Source organism: Mobula hypostoma, chromosome 3, assembly GCF_963921235.1.
Source record: "Mobula hypostoma chromosome 3, sMobHyp1.1, whole genome shotgun sequence".
Classification (NCBI taxonomy): Eukaryota; Metazoa; Chordata; class Chondrichthyes; order Myliobatiformes; family Myliobatidae; genus Mobula; species Mobula hypostoma.
In genome coordinates this window covers 224295514-224314494 of record NC_086099.1, presented here as the reverse complement: position 1 = coordinate 224314494, position 18981 = coordinate 224295514, and the positions used below count along the sequence as shown (strand labels likewise).

The following is an 18981-nucleotide window of genomic DNA, read 5'->3' as shown; positions in this document are numbered from 1 at the left end:
TCGACTGTACCTCTTCCTAGAGATGCTGCCTGGCCTGCTGCATTCACCAGCAACTTTGATGTGTGTTGCTTGAATTTCCAGCATCTGCAGAATTCCTGTTGTTTGAGATATTGAATCCTTGTAGGTTGAGTTAAGAAACTGCAAGGGTAAAAGGACCCTGATGGCCTCCCAACAGTAGTTGGGTTGTTGACCACAGATTACAACAGGGTATAGAAAAGGCGTGTCAAAAAGACAAAGTTATGATAGTCATGGGAGATTTCAACATGCACATTGATTGGGAAAATCGGGTTGGTAACCGATCTCAAGACAATGAGTTTGTTGAATGCCTACAAGATGGCTTTTTAGAGCAGTTTGTCGTTGAACCTACAAGGGGATCAGCTATTCTGGATTGGGTGTTATGTTATGAACCAGAGGTGATTAGGGAGCTTAAAGTTAAAGAACCCAAGGAGACAGTGATCACAATATGATTGAGTTCAACTTGAAATTTGATAGGGTGAAGTCTGATGTAGCAGTATTTCAGTGGAGTGAGGGAAATTACAATGGTATGAGAGAGGAGTTGGTCAAAGTAAATTGGAAGGAGATGCTGGCAGGGATGTCAGCAGAGCAGCAATGGTGTGAATTTCTGGGAAAAATGAGGAAGGTGCAGGATAAATGTATTCCCAAAACAAAGAAATACTCAAATGGCGAAATGGTACAAACGTGGCTGACAGGGGAAGTCAAAGCTAATATAAAAACAAAAATTACTGGGAAGATAGAGGATTGGAAAGTTTTTAAAAACATACAGTTGAAGTCAGAAGTTTACATACACCTTAGCCAAATACATTTAAACTCAGTTTTTCACAATTCCTGACATTTAATCCTAGAAAACATTCCCTGTCTTAGGTCAGTTAGGATCACTACTTTATTTTAAGACTGTGAAATGTCAGAATAATAGTAGAGAGAATGATTTATTTCGGCTTTTATTTCTTTCATCACTTTCCCAGTGGGTCAGAAGTTTACATACACTTTGTTAGTATTTGGTAGCATTGCCTTTAAATTGTTTAACTTGGGTCAAATGTTTTGGGTAGCCTTCCACAAGCTTCTCACAGTAAGTTGCTGGAATTTTGTTCCGTTCCTCCAGACAGAACTGGTGTAACTGAGTCAGGTTTGTAGGCCTCCTTGCTCGCACACGCTTTTTCAGTTCTGCCCACAAATTTTCTATCAGATTGAGGTCAGGGCTTTGTGATGGCCACTTCCAATACCTTGACTTTGTTGTCCTTAAGCAATTTTGCCACAACTTTGGAGGTATGCTTGGGGTCATTGTCCATTTGGAAGACCCATTTGTGACCAAGTTTTAACTTCCTGGCTGCTGTCTTGAGATGTTGCTTCAATATATCCACATAATTTTCCTTCCTCATGATGTTATCTATTTTGTGAAGTGCACCAGTCCCTCCTGCAACAAAGCACCCCCAGAACATGATGCTGCCACCCCCATGCTTCACGGTTGGGATGGTGTTCTTCGACTTGCAAGCCTCACCCTTTTGCCTCCAAACATAACGATGGTCATTATGGCCAAACAGTTCAATTCTTGTTTCATCAGACCAGAGGACATTTCTCCAGAAAGTAAGATCTTTGTCCCTATTTGCACTTGCAAACTGTAGTCTGGCTTTTTAATGGTGGTTTTGGAGCAGTGGCTTCTTCCTTGCTCAGTAGCCTTCCAGGTTATGTTGATATAGGACTCATGTCGAGACTGCCAGCTGGCCACTGACGGAGTAACAGCTCTTTACTGCTGCTCCTAATTTATTTACTTTTCTCTCCAACCTTTTGAAATACTATTGTTAGACAGGATATAATTTTAATATGACTACTAAAGCAGCTTTGGAAGCTATTATGAGTTCAATTCAAAAGCTTACTGAGGAGTTTCAACATTTTAGAAAAGAAATCAGCGCTGAAATTAAACAAATAGGTACGAAACTAGAAGATATTCAAGCAATTCTAACCGAACATGATAAGAAGATAGAGGAAAATGAAGATGTTATTACTTTACTGGACGGGAGAATGGATGATATGCAAAAGCTATATGAAAAACAATTTAAGACCAACGAAATAATGAGACAGAAGATTATTGATTTGGAAAACAGAAGTAGGAGGAACAACTTACGAATCTTGGGACTTAAAGAACAAACAGAAGGAGATAATCCTAAAGAATTCTTTGTAAATCTTTTGATGGAATTATTCCCTGATATTATAAAGTCTCCGCCTTTGATTGACTGTGCTCACAGGTCACCTATCTATGGATCGGCTTCAAATCTAAACCAAGATCAGTCATTATATGTTTCGATGAATTTCAAATAAAGGATCGTCTGATTCGTGCTGCCCGTGGAAAAGGTATGATTGACTACCAAGATCAAAAGATACGTATTGTTCAAGAGTTTTCATCAGAAGTTATGGCAGAACGTGCTAAGTTCAAAAAAATTTTGACGGAGTTATACAGTCAAAATTTTAAACCCTCTCTTCGTTCTCCGGCTCTACTGAGGATTACATTGGAAGACGCATCATTTAAGTGGTTTTATACAAAGGAACAGGCGCAAGAATTTTTAGACCTTAAAAAAAAGAATGACTGTGTGTGTGTATATATATTGAATAAACTAAAAATCTTGCAAAAACAGAAATGCTACATATTAAAAAATGACTGTTTAATATTTTTTAGTATGAATAATTGTTATTTCTGTTTGATAAACCTGTCTAAGCTTGTTTCTCACTGTATGTTATTTGGTCTTGGTTGGAATAGTAAATAACCTTGAATTCTTGGAGCGGTTCCAACAGGCTTTCTGAGGGAATGTGTTTAGGGGAAGTAGATAACAGTTGCTCTATGACCCAGTTTCTCTCTTTGGGAGGGGGAGGATGGATGGGGAGTCTTTTTTTCTTGAAGCTGATTTGGGAATCTAGTCAATTCTGTTGCTTAGTTAATATATTTCAAGGTTTATTATTTGGGTTTGATATACATTTTTCTGATTGCTATTTTGATCTTTCTTATAAAGAGCCTTAAAATGGATCAAAGTATTAATCTACTTAGTTTTAACGTAAAAGGATTAAATCACCCCGTGAAAAGAAATAAGATTTTTGCCTATATTAAAAAACTTAAGGTACCCATTGTTTTTCTTCAAGAAACACATATACGTAAGTGTGATAATTCAGGTTTTTTTATCGATGGATAGGATCTCATTTTCATTCTTCGTTTCAGGCCAAAGCAAGAGGCGTTTTGATCCTCATAGATAAGAAAGTTCCCTTTGTTCAACATAAAGTAATTTCCGATACTAATGGGCGTTCTGTTATAGTATCAGGGAAACTAATGTCTGTACTCATTGGTGATGGGTGGAGACTTTAATTGTTGCTTAGATCCAGTTTTAGATCGTTCATCTTTTAAATCAATGATACCAAATAAATCAGCTGTGTTTATCAAACCTTTTTTAATGAAATGTGGCATTGTTGATTCCTGGCACGAGGAAATCTGCAGATGCTGGAAATTCAAGCAACACACACAAAAAATGCTGGTGAATGCAGCAGGCCAGGCAGCATCTATAGGAAGAGGTACAGTCGACGTTTTGGGCCGAGACCCTTCGTCAGGACTAACTGAAAGAAGAGATAGTAAGACATTTGAAAGTGGGAAGGGGGAGGGGGTGATCTGAAATGATAGGAGAAGACAGGAGGGGGAGGAATGGAGCTAAGAGCTGGGAAGTTGATAGGCAAAAGGGATACGAGGCTGGAGAAGGGAGGCCTAGGGAGAAAGGGGGGGGGGGGGAGCCCAGAGGATGGGCAAGGAGTTATAGTGAGAGGGACAGAGGGAGAAAAAAAGAGAGAGAGAAAAGTAAATAAATAAATAACGGATGGGGTACGAAGGGGAGGTGGGGCATTAACAGAAGTTAGAGAAGTCAATGTTCATGCCATCAGGTTGGAGGCTACCCAGACGGAATATAAGGTGTTGTTCCTCCAACCTGAGTGTGACTTCATCATGACAGTAGAGGAGGCCGTGGATAGATATAGCAGAATGGGAGTGGGATGTGGAATTAAAATGTGTGGTCACTGGGAGATCCTGCTTTCTCTGGCCGACAGAGCGTACGTGTTCAGCGAAATGGTCTCTCAACCAGCATCGGGTCTCGCCGATATATAGAAGGCTGCATCGGGAGCACCGGACGCAGTATATCACCTCAGCCGACTCACAGGTGAAGTGTTGCCTCACCTGGAAGGACTGTCTGGGGCCCTGAATGGTGGTGAGGAAGGAAGTGGAAGGGCGGGTGTAGCACTTGTTCCGCTTACAAAGGTAAGTGCCAGGAGGGAGATCAGTGGGGAGGGATGGGAGGGACGAATGGACAAGGGAGTCGCGTAGGGAGCGATCCCTGCAGAAAGCAGAAAGAGGGGTGAGGGAAAGATGTGCTTAATGGTGGGATCCCGTTGGAGGTGGCAGAAGTTACAGAGAATTATATGTTGGACCCGGAGGCTGGTGGGGTGGTAGGTGAGGTCAAGGGGAACCCTATTCCTAGTGGGGTGGCGGGAGGATGGAGTGAGAGCAGATGTGCATGAAATGGGAGAGATGTGTTTGAGAGCAGAGTTGATGGTGGAGGAAGGGAAGCCCCTTTCTTTAAAAAAGGACATCTCCTTCATCCTGGAATGAAAAGCCTCATCCTGAGAGCGGATGCGGCGGAGACGGAGGAATTTTGAAAAGGGGATGGCATTTTTGCAAGAGACAGAGTGGGAAGAGGAATAGTCAGGTAGCTCTGAGAGTATGTGGGATTATAGTAGACATCAGTAGATAAGCTGTCTCCAGAGATAGAGACAGAAAAATCAAGAAAGGAGAGGGAGGTGTTGTTAATGGACCAGGTAAACTTGAGGGCAGGGTGAAAGTTGGAGGCAAAGTTAATGAAGTCAACGAGCTCAGCATGTGTGCAGGAAGCAGCGCCAATGCAGTCATCGATGTAGCGAAGGAAAAGTGGGGGACAGGTACCAGTATAGGCTTGGAACATGGATTGTTCCACAAAGACAACAAAAAAGCAGACACAGCTGGGATCCATACGGGTTCCCATGGCTACACCTTTGGTTTGGAGGAAGTGGGAGGAGCCAGAGGAGAGAAATTATTAAGAGTAAGGACTAATTCCGCTAGACAGAGCAGAGTGGTGGTGGAGGGGAACTGGTTAGGTCTGGAATCCAAACCTTCCTAGTGGGGGATGGAGGTACATAGGGACTGGACATCCATGGTGAATAAAGCGGTGGGGGCCAGGGAACTTAAAATCGTTGAAAAAGATTCCAGACCTAACCAGTTCCCCTCTACTACCACTCTGCTCAGTCTAACAGAATTAGTCCTTGCTCTTAATAATTTCTCCGAAAATATTTTGGTTTATTGAGATTTTCTCTTTTGAGTCCCATTTTTTCTAATTATTTTTTTAAACCTTCTATGATTGATGTGGCTTTTAAAGTATGGGATAGATTAGGTATTAAATGCTTTCAGAACCTGTTTGTAGTTCGTTTGAACAATTGACAACTAAATACAGTTTACCCAAAACTCATTTTTTTAATATCTACAAATAAGAGATTTTTACGGTCTCAAATAAGTGCATTTCCTAAAAGTCCTGATAAGAATCTACTAGATGTAATCTTTAATCTGAAACCCTTTTATAATGGATCTATATCTAATATTTATAATATGCTGTTGGGAATGAGAAGTGTTCCTTTAGATAAAATTAAAAATCTTTAGGAACAAGATTTACAGACTTCAATTTCTGAGGAAACTTGGAATCAAATTTTTAAATTGGTCAACACTTCATCGCTATGTGCCCGTCACTCTCTCCTTCAACTTAAAGTGGTCCACAGGGCCCATATGACTAAGGATAAGTTGTCTTGTTTTTATTTGGATATATCTCCGTATTGTGATAAATGTAATAATGGAGGAGCTTCACTCATTCATACGTTTTGGACATGCCCAAGTCTTAGAAAATATTGGAAAGAAGTATTTCAAACCTTTTCGATACTTTTTAAAGTAAATTTTAAGCCTAATCCTTTGACCGCTTTATTTGGTATTGTTGGAGGAAAAGACATTATTTTGGAGCCATCTGATTTGCACATTTTGGCTTTTATGTCTCTTATGGCCAGAAGGACGCTCTTGCTTAAATGGAAAGATGTGGCCCCTCCTATTCACGCCCAATGATTACGTGATGTGATGTCATGTTTAAATTTAGAGAAGATTCGATGTTCAGTCTTTGAATCTAATCAAGACTTTCAAACATTGTGGGGACCCTTTCTGAATTATTTTCAAAACCTTTGATTTGCTGTTAAAGCTCAGATGATGACTAATAATTTTTTTTCCCCTTATTTTCTTTACTAATCAGCTTCGGTCTTGGCAGTGGGTTAGATTTTTTTAATATAAAAAATTATTATTTTTCAATGTTACGAACTAATTGATTTGTACGAATATAGGGTAAGAAGTCTTTATATGCGATTTAGTTTAATGTATTGACATTTTTTTCCTGTACTCTGTATTCTTATATATAAATTAATAAAAATTTTGGGAAAAAAGAAATAGGACTCATTTTACTGTGTATATAGATACTTGTCTACCTGTTTCCTCCAGTATCTTCACAAGGTCCTTTGCTGTTGTTCTGGGATTGATCTGCACGTTTCGCTCCAAAGTACGTTCATCTCTAGGAGACAGAATGCGTCTCCTTCCTGAGCGGTATGATGGCTGCGTGGTCCCATGGTGTTTATACTTGCGTACTACTGTTTGTACAGATGAACGTGGTTCCTTCAGGCATTTGGAAATTGCTCCCAAGGATGAACCAGACTTGCCATCATTTTCTGACCTCAATCTGATAGAAAATTTGTGGGCAGAACTGAAAAAGCGTGTGCAAGCAAGGAGGCCTACAAACCTGACTCAAGTTACACCAGTTCTGTCTGGAGGAATAAACAAAATTCCAGCAACTTACAGTGAGAAGCTGGTGGAAGGCTACCCAAAACATTTGACCCAAGTTAAACAACTTAAGGGCAATGCTACCAAATACTAACAAAGTGTATGTAAACTTCTGACCCACTAGGAAAGTGATGAGAAAGAAATAAAAGCTGAAATAAATCATTCTCTCTATATTATTCTGACATTTCACATTCTTAAAATAAAGTAGTGATCCTAACTGACCTAAGACATGGAATGTTTTCTAGGATTAAATGTCAGGAATTGTGAAAAACTGAGATTAGATGTATTTGGCTAAGGTGTATGTAAACTTCTGACTTCAACTGTACAAAGAGCAACTAAAAGGATAATTAGGAGGGAAAAGGTGAAATATGAAAGCAAGCTAGCAAACAATATCAAAGTGGATAGTAAAAGGTTGTTCAAGTATGTAAAAAATAAAAGAGAGATGAGAGTGGATATGGAACCACCAGAAAAATAATAATGGGGAACAAGGAGACTGCAGATGAACTAAACAAGTATTTTGCATCAGTCCACTGTGGAAGACACAAGCAATGTGCCAGATGTTGAAGGGTGTGAGGGAATAATAATAATAATAAGTGTATTATTATTACAAGGGAGAAGGTGCTCAAGAGGCTGAAAGACCTAAGGGTATATAAGTCACCTGGACCAGATGAACTGCACCCTCGGGTTCTGAAAGAGGTAGCACTAGAGATTGTGGAGGCATTAGTAATGATCTTTCAAAAATCATTGGACTCTTGACATGGTGCCAGAGAACTGGAAAGTTGCAAATGTCACTCCACTCTTTAAGAAAGGAGGAAGGTCAGCAGAAGGGAAATTATAAACCAGTTAGCCTGACCTCAGTGGTTGGGAAGATGTTGGAGTCAATTGTTAAGGATGAAGTTATGGAGCACTTGGTGATGAGGACAAGATAGGACAAAGTCAGCATGGTTTCCTTACGGGAAAATCTTGCCTGACAAACCTGTTGGAATTCTTTGAGGAGACTACAAGTAGGATAGATAAAGGGGATGCAGTGGATGTTTGGACTTTCAGAAGACCTTTGATAAGGTGCCACACATGAGGCTGCTTACCAAGTTAAGAGCGTTACAGGAAAGTTACTGGCATGGTTAGAGCATTGCCAGATAGGAAAGAGGCAAGGAGTGGGGGGAAAAGGATCCTTTTCTGGTTGGTTGCCAATGACTAGTGGTGTTCTGCAGGGGTCGGTGTTGGGATCACTTCTTTTTATGCTGTATGTCAATGATTTAGACGATGGAATAGATGGCTTTGTTGTCTAGTTTGCAGATGATAAGAAGATTGCTGGAGGGGCAGGTAGTGTTGTGGAAACAGGTAGGCTGCAGAAGGACTTAAACAGATGAGGAGAATGGACAAGAAAGTGGCAAATGAAATACAAACGTTTGTACAATGTTGAAAAATGCAGTCATGCACTTTGGTAGTAGAAATAAATGTGCAGACTATTTTCTAAACAGGGAGGAAATCCAAAATTTGAGATGCAAAGGGACTTGGGAGTCCTTGTGCAGGACACCCTAAGGGTTAAGTTGTAGGTTGAGTTGGTGGTGAGGAAGAAAAATGCAATGTTAGCATTCATTTCAAGAGGTCTAGAATACAAGAGCAGGGATGGGTTGCTGAGGCTTTATAAGGCACTGGTGAGGCCTCACCTTGAGTATTGTGAACAGTTTTGGGCTCCTCATCTAATAAAAGGTGCAATGGCATTGGAGAGGGTTCAGAGGAGGTTCACAAGGATGATTCCGGAAATGAAAGGGTGGTCATACGAGAAATGCTCCTGTACCCACTGGAATTTAGAAGAATGGGGGGGGGGGGATCTTATTGTAACATTTCGAATGTTGAAAGGCCTAGACAGAGTAAATGTGGAATTGATGTTTCTCATGGCGATGGAATCTAGGACAAGAGGCACAGCATCAGGATAGAGGGGTGTCCATTTAAAGCAGAGATACGAAGAAATTTCTTTAGCCAGAGGGTGGTGAGTTTGTGGAATTTGTTACCACAGGCAGCTGTGGAGGCCAGGTCGTTGGATGTATTTAAGGCAGAGCTTAATAAGTTCTTATTGAACATGGCATCAAAGGTTACAGGTGAAGACCAGGGAGTGGAGCTGAGGAGGGGATAAAAGGAACAGCCATGATTGAATGGTGGAGCAGACTCTATAGGCCAAATGGCCTAATTCTACTCCTATGTCTTATGGAATTTCATTTCACAGTGGAACTAATGCACTCAAAAATCAGATTGATTATCCCTTCTTTCCACCCCAGTGTGAACAGAAGCCTGTACCTGGTCTCTATCCCGGTCCGTAGATACGCTGAGGAAAAGATTGGCTGGCACATCAGCAGAGCGTACAGCTAACCCTTCTGCCTCCTGGATCCCGAGGTGATGAGCTACGCTCCGGGCTGTTGCTTGTGTGGCCGTAGCTGTCAGTCCCAGCAGGCACCTCACCCCTAAACGTTCCTTCAGCACCTATTTACCACAAAAAATATATACATATCTTGTGATGAAATTACAGAGAATTCAGCAAACACTGGTCACAACTTAAACTGTTAAGGCAATAGCTGGAGAGCTTTCACTAATTACTGAAATGAATTTTAATTAGTCTGCAGGCTAACAGCATCAGCTACGAGTTGGTGGGTCATACTCTCCCAATTCCACACAATACACACAAACTGCTGGAGGAATTCAGCAGGTCAGGGAGCATTTATGGAGGGAAATAAACAGTCGATGTTTTGAGTTGAGAGCCTTCATCATTGACTGTTTACTTAAGGCAGATTGTGAGGCCATGAATCCATCTCAGCATACAAGAGCTCTGTTCAGGAGCCCAATCAGTGGGATAGAAGCCATTCTTCAGCTGGGTACTACGTATTTTCAAGCTTTTGTATATTCTACCTGCTGGGAGAGAAGAAAGTGTGTGCAGGGTGGAAGGAATGTTTGGTTATGCTGGCTGCTTTACTGGGGCAGTGAGAAGTACAGACAGAGTACTTGTGCATACAACAATAATTTCGACTCAACGTGCAAGGAGAGGGGCAGATCTAATGAAAATCAAAATAAACAGTAGATGTTGGCAATCCTAAACAGAAACTTAAACACCACCAAAACTACAACGGGTCTATCACATATCAACTGGACTGGTTAAGGAAGGCAGAGTTTGTTCTCTGAGGGGACATGAATGAACCAGATGGGTTTTCCTAACCAACTGGTCATTTCATGGTGACTATTCATTTTTTCTTTTCGGACTGAATTACTTGTGCAATTTCATCTCATTCTCATCCTTAGCTCCTGATACCAGCTCTGTGATTCATTCAGATCAATTATTCACATACGGTTCACCTTCAAGATGGCTACACCGAGCTGACCTCTCTTACCTTACAGAGACGCAGGTAGCATGGCCTGAAGTTGTGCGACCACTCAGAGACACAGTGTGCCTCATCGATACAAGCAAAAGCCACTGGGGGAAGATCGCGTGCAGGTGGAAGGCAGCTCGAACCAGCTTGGCCGCCCCCAACAAGCGCTTCAGGGGAGAGCAACAGAACGTGGACCTTTCCTTCTTTCACCTGTGGGTCAAAAGTAAATAGAGGCGTAACGCCATGGTTAAGATTTTACTGCTAACGTTGTAGGGTATTTCACATGATGGCTTTCTGTAGAAGCAGTGTGTTCTGCAGGTAGTATTTGGGTTACTGTTAAAGATGAGGGTTTGTGACGCTCATGCTTAGGAATGTAGTGTCATCCAGTCAGGATGGTGAAATTGGGAGAAGGTTCTAGAGAGGTTTTGTGATTGACATTGGGGTGGGTTGAAGTCTTCTTGGCAGGAGATGGAGACAGAGGAAGCTCAAGAGAACCTGCCATAGGATTTGATGCAACGGGAATGCGCGATTCAATGGATTCCAAGCGGGGAAGTCCTACTGGTGATCAGTGAATATGAGTTGGTGCCGTGAGTACATCGGACATATCAATGTTTGGAAGATTTGAGCTCCAACTTGTGCACATTTGACTGTTTTAAATTATGATGAGCCCTTTTGATTTTTTTTTCCTTTTTTTCTCTTTCTTCTTTAATAAGTGTTTGGTTAAGTTAACATTCATAAATATACTTTCTTTATAATTGTATGCAGTGCACAGTCAGTTATTTCTTGCTGATGGGTGATTCCATGGGGGCAGTAATTACACAGTATTCACAAAGATCGGGGTTTGGATGGGCAAGACATCCCAACCTCCTGAGTTTGGTAGACCTATGTTATATCGACCCTAGACGTGGAGAATCTGAGAAAGGTGGTCTTCTCATCGCTGATTCCAGTGGCTGTTGGCAAGGGGCTAACGAGCCCCATCTCTAGAGACGCCTGGTAAAAAGAGGGTTTCATAGGAATTAGAGGAGAATTAAAAGGTGTCAATTTTATTGACTGCCAATTTATTTCATGTAGAGATGAATGGTAACAGAAGCTTCCAGTCTAATGAGCCTGCACCATCCAATTATACCTATGTGACCAACTAACCTACTAACCCATACATCTTTGGAATGTGGAGGAAACCAGAGCACCCAGCAGAAACCCACATGGTCATGGGGAGAACCTACCAACTCCGAAGCTGTAAGTCCATGATCCAGTCATCATGAGGGGATCAGCAGCTTTAAGTTCCTTGGCCTCACTGTATCGTAGGACCTGTTCTGCACCAGCACACAAGTGCCAGCACATAAAAGGTATGACAGTGCTTCTACTTTCTTCGAAGATTCATCACGTCATCAGAAACCCTGGCAAACTTCTCGGATGCAAAGTGAGGAGTATCCTTACTGGTTGCATCACAGTCTGGTACGGAAACAGGAACAAACAAGGCTATGGAAAATGGTGGGCTCAGACCAGTCCATCATTGAGCACTGCCACAAGAAAGCAACGTCCATCAAGGACTCCCACCACCCAGGCCATGCCCTCTGCTCACTACTACCAGCAGGTACAGAAGCCTTAGATCTCACACCACCAGGTTCAGGAACAAGTAATACCCTACAGCCACTAGGCTTCTGAACTGAGGTGAATAACTTCACTCACCATAACCCTGAACTAATTCTAAAACCTACAGATTAATTTTCAAAGACTCTGTAGTGTTTCATAAATTCTACTGCGTTTCTTTATTTTCCTGCAAATGCCTGCAAGAAAATGAATTTCAAGGTAATATATGGTGATATCTACATTCTTTAATAATAAATTTTACTTTGACTTTGATAAAACTACTTGATACTGATGAAGGGTCTCGGCCTGAAACGTCGACTGTACCTCTTCCTAGAGATGCTGCCTGGCCTGCTGCGTTCACCAGCAACTTTGATGTGTGTTGCTTGATACTCCTGGTGGACATAGCTTCCAGAGGGAATTAATTACATAATTGAATAGTATAAATAAGAGCTTATGGACATAGATGCAGGAAGGGAGACTAATTAAACAGCTCCTTCATCGTGCTGTCACCGCTGTGAAAGACTCGTCACTTGTCCTCTGTATGCAATAACTATTAAAAGGGCAAAATACATCTGCAGTAATAGTCAACTGCATTAAAGAATCACTATTAACAACTAAATCTCCAGCTGACCTTTTGCACAGCTGCATCTCTCTGTGTTCTTGTCATACCGGAGTGGATACAAACAGCCTTTAATTTGGAAGGGAGCCCAGATACCTGTTGTAAAGATACAAAGTAAAGCAAATTAGCAGCTCTTTGTCAATGACCAGAATAACAGAAATTCTGACAATTTAAGTTTTTTGTGGATACTTCCTATATAAAGTCAGAGTCAAGTTTATTGTCAAATGCACAAGTACATATCTGCATAGGTGCAATGAAACTTACTTGCAGCAGCTAGTGCTATTCACAATAATTAAACATATTCCATACACGAGTTTTACAGGAAATAACACAATTAGAATATGTGGTTAATAAACTGATAAACTGGTAAAGTGGTTTATTTTTGTCACATGTATTGAGGTAAAGTGAAAAACTTCACCTGAAAAAGTTGTATACCATCCATTACAATTAAGCTAGTACAAGTAAAGCAATAACGGAATGCAGAATAAAGAGTTACAGAACTGAGAAAGTGTAGCGCAGGTAGACAAGAAGATGCAAGGCCATAACAACAAGGTGATTGTGAGGTCAACGTTCTATCTTATCATACAAGGGGAATGTTCTGTAGTCTTATAAAAGCTGTCCTTGAGCCTAGTGGTATGTTTTTTCAGGCTTATATACAACGGCAAAAGTAAAGTTTGTGAGCCCTTTGCAATAACCTGGTTTTCTGCATTAATTACTCATAAAATGTGGTCTGATCATCTAAGTCACAATAATAGACAAACACAATCTGCCTAAATGAATAACACACAAACGGTTCTTGTCAAATACTGAGTACACCATTTAAACTATCACAGTCTAGGTTCAAAAAAGTAGGTGAACCTCTGGGGTAATGCCTTCTACAAAAGCTATTTGGAGTCAGGTGTTCCACTCAATGAGATGAGATTGGAGGTGTGGGTTGTAGAGGTGCCCTGCCCTTTAAAAAAGACACACAAAGTCAGGTTACTGACACAGCCTGCTCTTCTGAAGAAAGATCTGTGTATGTACAATATGCCTCGATCAAAACAACTTTCAGAGAACCTTAGAAGAAGAACTGTAGAGATGCATGAAGCTGGAAAAAGCTACAAAAGCGTTTCTAAAGACCTGAGGGTGCACAGTAAGAGAAATTGTCTACAAATGGAGGAAATTCGGTCCTGCTGCTACTCTCCCTAGGAATGAGCATCCTGCAAAGATCAAACCAAAAGCACAACATGCAATGCTGAAGGAGGTGAAAAAGAACCCAAGGGTAACAGCAAAAGACCTGCAGAAGTCTCGAGAAACCAGACCAAGTAGCACAAGAGGGATGATTTTCCCACTGCCTGCATAATCATAACCTAACCAAACTGTGACACGCTTTTCATTTTCCTGGTCCACAAAATGCCAATAAAAGAGCCAAGATACCAAGAAGGCGAAAAGAAACCAGAAAGTTATGCCCAAGCTTGGACCACAGAAAACAAGTCACCACTAAGTTCAAAGTTATAGGGCGGAGTGACACTGAATCTCCAGTAAACCCTTTTACTTTAATCCATAGGATCCTCACACACCCAGATGCAAAATAAAGACCAGTATAAATTTAAAGTAAGGAAGTTACTTTGAGATGAAGCCTCAAAACATCAAAACTAGGCCTCAAAATATTCTACTCCAAAATAAAACCAAATAACGAAGTCTAAAATACCCTAGCCCTCAAAGTGACATGCCTTTCATTATCTTGGTCCATGGAAAGAACACAAGCCGGGCCTGATCAACTCTGGCTGGGTTGCCTGGGTGAGGGTCTCTCATGATTAAAGACATGAAACACCCAAAGACCCCAGGTTACATTAGCTCCACACCTACGTCCAACATCACTCCCCACACCAATCATAAATAATCATCCAATCACCCTAGCATATTTATAATCATAACCATAAACCTTAAAATTTGTGTTAGGAGAAGGAAGATCCCAATAAAGGCAAGTGTTGGACCTGGTTAATGAAAGCATGGGCCAGATCAAAGTGGCAGGGTTGCATGACACTGAATCTTGAGCGGCGAGATTAAGAAGCACAAGAGCGATAATTTAAGCTGGTGCTGGTGAACCTCAGTGACTTCTGGCCGGTAGTTAATAAAACAAGGATAACAACCAAATTACTTGTTAACCACACTTTATCTGGCAAACGATCATTGTAAGTAATAGTCTGTAACTTCCCTTTGGACTTGGAGGCAATTCAATGTGGCAGAACTGAAGCAGGGCGAGGTGGCGGGTCCATTGCCAAGAGCATGGAAGAGCATGGAAGATTGGCTAAATCGAAGCCGCGAGATCCAGACGCCAGAGCTTATCGACAAGGTTGAACACAATGTTCGACAGGATTTACAATGCCAAATCGAGGTGGTAAAGTCCGGTACATACAAGCGACAGAACCTGCTGTCCAGAAGGAGATTCCCCGTGGAGAGCATTCTGACAGGCTGCATCACTGTCTGGTATGGGGGTGGGGGGATACTGCACAGGACTGAAAGAAGTTGCAGAAGGTTGTAAATCTAGTCAGCTCCATCTTGCATACTACCCAGGACATCTTTAAGGAGCAGTGTCTCAGAAAGGCAGCATCCGTTATTAAGGACCTCCAGCACCCAGGGCATGCCCTTTTCTCACTGTTACCATCAGGTAGGAGGTACAGAAGCCTGAAAGTACACACTCAGCGATTCAGGAACAGCTTCTTCCCCTCTGCCATCTGATTCCTAAATGGACATTGAATCTTTGGACACTACCTCACTTTTTTTAAAAATAGTCATAGTCATACTTTATTGATCCTGAGGGAAATTGGTTTTCGTTACAGTTGCACCATAAATAATTAAATAGTAATAAAACCATAAATAATGAAATAGTAATATGTAAATTATGCCAGGAAATAAGTCCAGGACCAGCCTATTGGCTCAGGGTGTCTGAGCCTCCAAGGGAGGAGTTGTAAAGTTTGATGGCCACAGGCAGGAATTACTTCCTATGACGCTCTGTGTTGCATCTCGGTGGAATGAGTTTCTGGCTGAATGTACTCCTGTGCCCAACCAGTCCATTATGTCGTAAATGGGAGACATTGGCCAAGATGGCATGCAACTTGGACAGCATCCTCTTTTCAGACACCACCGTCAGAGAGTCCAGTTCCATCCCCACAACATCACTGGCCTTACGAATGAGTCTGTTGATTCTGTTGGTGTCTGCTACCCTCAGCCTGCTGCCCCAGCACACAACAGCAAACATGATAGCACTGGCCACCACAGACTCGTAGAACATCCTCAGCATCGTCCCACAGATGTTAAAGGACCTCAGTCTCCTCAGGAAATAGAGACGGCTCTGACCCTTCTTGTAGACAGCCTCAGTGTTCTTTGACCAATCCAGTTTATTGTCAATTCGTATCCCCAGGTATCTGTAATCCTCCACCATGTCCAAACTGACCCCCTGGATGGAAACAGGGGTCACTGGTGCCTTAACCCTCCTCAGGTCTACCACCATCTTCTTAGTCTTTCTCACATTAAGCTGCAGATAATTCTGCTCATACCATGCAACAAAGTTTCCTACCGTAGCCCTGTACTCAGCCTCATCTCCCTTGCTGATGCATCCAACTATGGCAGAGTCATCCGAAAACTTCTGAAGATGACAAGACTTTGTGCAGTAGTTGAAGTTCGAGGTGTAAATGGTGAAGAGAAAGGGAGACAATACAGTCCCCTGTGGAGCCCCAGTGCTGCTGATCACTCTGTCGGACACACAGTGTTGCAAGCACACGTACTGTGGTGTGCCAGTCAGGTAATCAAGAATCCATGACACCAGGAAAGCATCCACCTGCATCGCTGTCAGCTTCTCCCCCAGCAGAGCAGGGTGGATGGTGTTGAACGCACTGGAGAAGTCAAAAACATGACCCTCACAGTGCTCGCTGGCTTGTCCAGGTGGGCGTAGACACGGTTCAGCAGGTAGACGATGGCATCCTCAACTCCTAGTCGGGGCTGGTAGGCGAACTGGAGGGGATCTAAGTGTGGCCTGACCATAGGCTGGAGCAGCTCCAGAACAAATCTCTCCAGGGTCTTCATGATGTGGGAGGTCAATGCCACTGGTCTGTAGTCACTGAGGCCGCTGGGGCGCGGCATCTTCGGCACAGGGACGAGGCAGGACGTCTTCCACAGTATAGGAACCCTCCGGAGACTCAGGCTCAGGTTGAAGACATGGCGAAGTACTCCACATAGCTGAGGGGCACAGGCTTTGAGCACCCTGGTACTGACACCATCCGGGCCTGCAGCCTTGCTTGGGTTGAGACGTTTCAGCTGTCTTCTCACCTGTTCAGCTGTGAAGCCCACCGTGGTGGCTTCGTGTGGGGAAGGGGTATAGTCATGAGAGCAGGGTGGGGGCCTGTGAGGAGGGGTAGGAGGGGAGAGTGGAATATGTGTTGGTTGGGGGTCGACAACAGATGACTCATGTGGGGGATGGGCAGGGGCCACAATGTCAAATCTGTTAAAGAACAGGTTAAGTTCATTGGCCCTGTCCACACTGCCTTCAGCTCCTCTGTTGCAAGTTTGCCAGAACCCAGTGATGGTCCTCATCCCCCTCCAGACCTCTCTCATGTTGTTCTGCTGGAGTTTCCACTCAAGCTTCCTCCTGTACCTGTCTTTAGCCTCCCTGATCCTGGCTTTCAGGTTCCTCTGTATTGCCCTCAGCTCCTCCCTATTTCCATCTCTAAATGCCCTCTTTTTAGCGTTCAGGATGTCCTTAATGTCCTTTCTCACCCATGGCTTGTTATTTGAATAACAAAGAACAGTTCTTGTCGGAACATTGCAGTCCACACAGAAGTTGATGTAACCAGTGATGCACTCTGTGAGCCCATCAATATCCTCTCCATGTGGCTCACAGAGTGCCTGCCAGTCAAATATACAGTATTTCTGTTTTTGCACGATTTTTAAAAATCTATTCAATACACATAATTGATTTATTTATCTATTATTATTATTATTTTATTTATTATTACTTTTTTCTCTCTGCTAGATTATGTATTGCATTGAACTGCTGCTGCTAAGTTAACAAATTTCACGTCACATGCCGGTGGTAATAAACCTGATTCCGATTCTGAAAAAAAGCAGTGGGCCAGATTGAAAAGATCAGGGTGTCGTGGCCTGAAGCAAGGTATGGGCCGGTTCAGATCACAGCTCGAAGCAGCAGAACCTGAACTTCAGTGAAGAGTTAAGCACCAAGCCAGATTGAAAAGGTCATGGTGTTGGGACCTGAGGTGAGGTATGGGCTGATTAAGATTGCTGCCCTATGATGCCTACTCAGCTTTGTGCTAAACTATGAGTCTCGGACTCTCTTTGCGGACTGCAGTTCAGAAACACTATTTGCTTGCTGTTACTGTTTGCATGATTCTTTTTTCATTGCACATTGGGTGTTCGACAGTCTTCTTTTTCATGGGTTATTTTATCCTCTTATTTTCTTATGGGCATGATGTGGATTTTTATTCTCTGCACATTGGGTGTTAGTCTTCTTTCACGTACATGGGGTTTATTTCTGGCTTTTTATTTGTTTCGTGGCTGCCTGTTAGGATACGAATCTCAAGGTTGTACAATAAGCACATACTTTGATAATAAAGTACTTTGAACTTTGGAATATCTAGAACTTGATAAACTCTCTATTCATGTGTCCACTATAAGAAAAACACTGAACAAGATTAGTGTTCATGGAAGGATACCACAAAGGAAAAACCACTGCTCTCCAAAAAAAAAAACATTGCTCCATGTCTCAAGTTTACAAAAGACCACCTGGATGTTTCACAACGCTTCTGGGACAATATTCCGTTGACAGATGAGACAAAAGTTGAACTTTCTGGCAGAAATGCGCACTGCTATGTTTGAAGGAAAAAGGCACTCCACACCAGCACCAAAGCCTCACAACAACTGAAAAGCATGGTGGAAGGAGCATCATCGTTTGAGGATGCTTTGCTGCCTCAGGGCCTGGACAGCTTGTAATCATTGAGGAAACAATGAATTCAGAATTGTACTAAGACACTTTACAGGAGAATGTCAGGGAAGCAGTCCATGAACTGAAGCTTAATAGAAGTTGGATGATGCAACAAGACAATGATCCGAATCACAAAAGTAAATCAACAACAGAATGGTTTTCTAAAAAATTGTGTTTTGGAACGGCCAAGTCAGAGTTCAGACCTTAATCCAATTGAGATGCTGTGGCATGACCTGAAGAGAGCTGTTCATGCAAGATATCCCAGAAATATTGATGAACTAAAACACTTCTGTATGAAGGAATGGTCTAAAATTCTTCCTTGCCATTGTGCAAGTCTGATCAGCAGCTACAGGAAATGTTTGATAGAGGGTATTGCTGCTGAAGAAGGAACTACCGGTTATTAAATACAAGGGTTCACATACTTTTCCCAGCCTCAGTGAATGATTAAACAATGTGCTCAATAAAGACATGAAAAGCACAATTGTTTATGTGTTACCAG

The 18981-nt window shown here is 42.2% G+C and overlaps 1 protein-coding gene across 1 annotated transcript in view; it reads right to left on the bottom strand.

Annotated features, from left to right (window-relative positions):
* Positions 1–18981, bottom strand: part of recql4 (RecQ helicase-like 4) — a 104282-nt gene that overhangs the window by 20431 nt on the left and 64870 nt on the right. Inside the window, 3 exon segments of the mRNA XM_063044632.1 lie at positions 9236–9418; positions 10318–10506; positions 12518–12601. Coding sequence (XP_062900702.1) covers positions 9236–9418; positions 10318–10506; positions 12518–12601 — 456 coding nt within the window.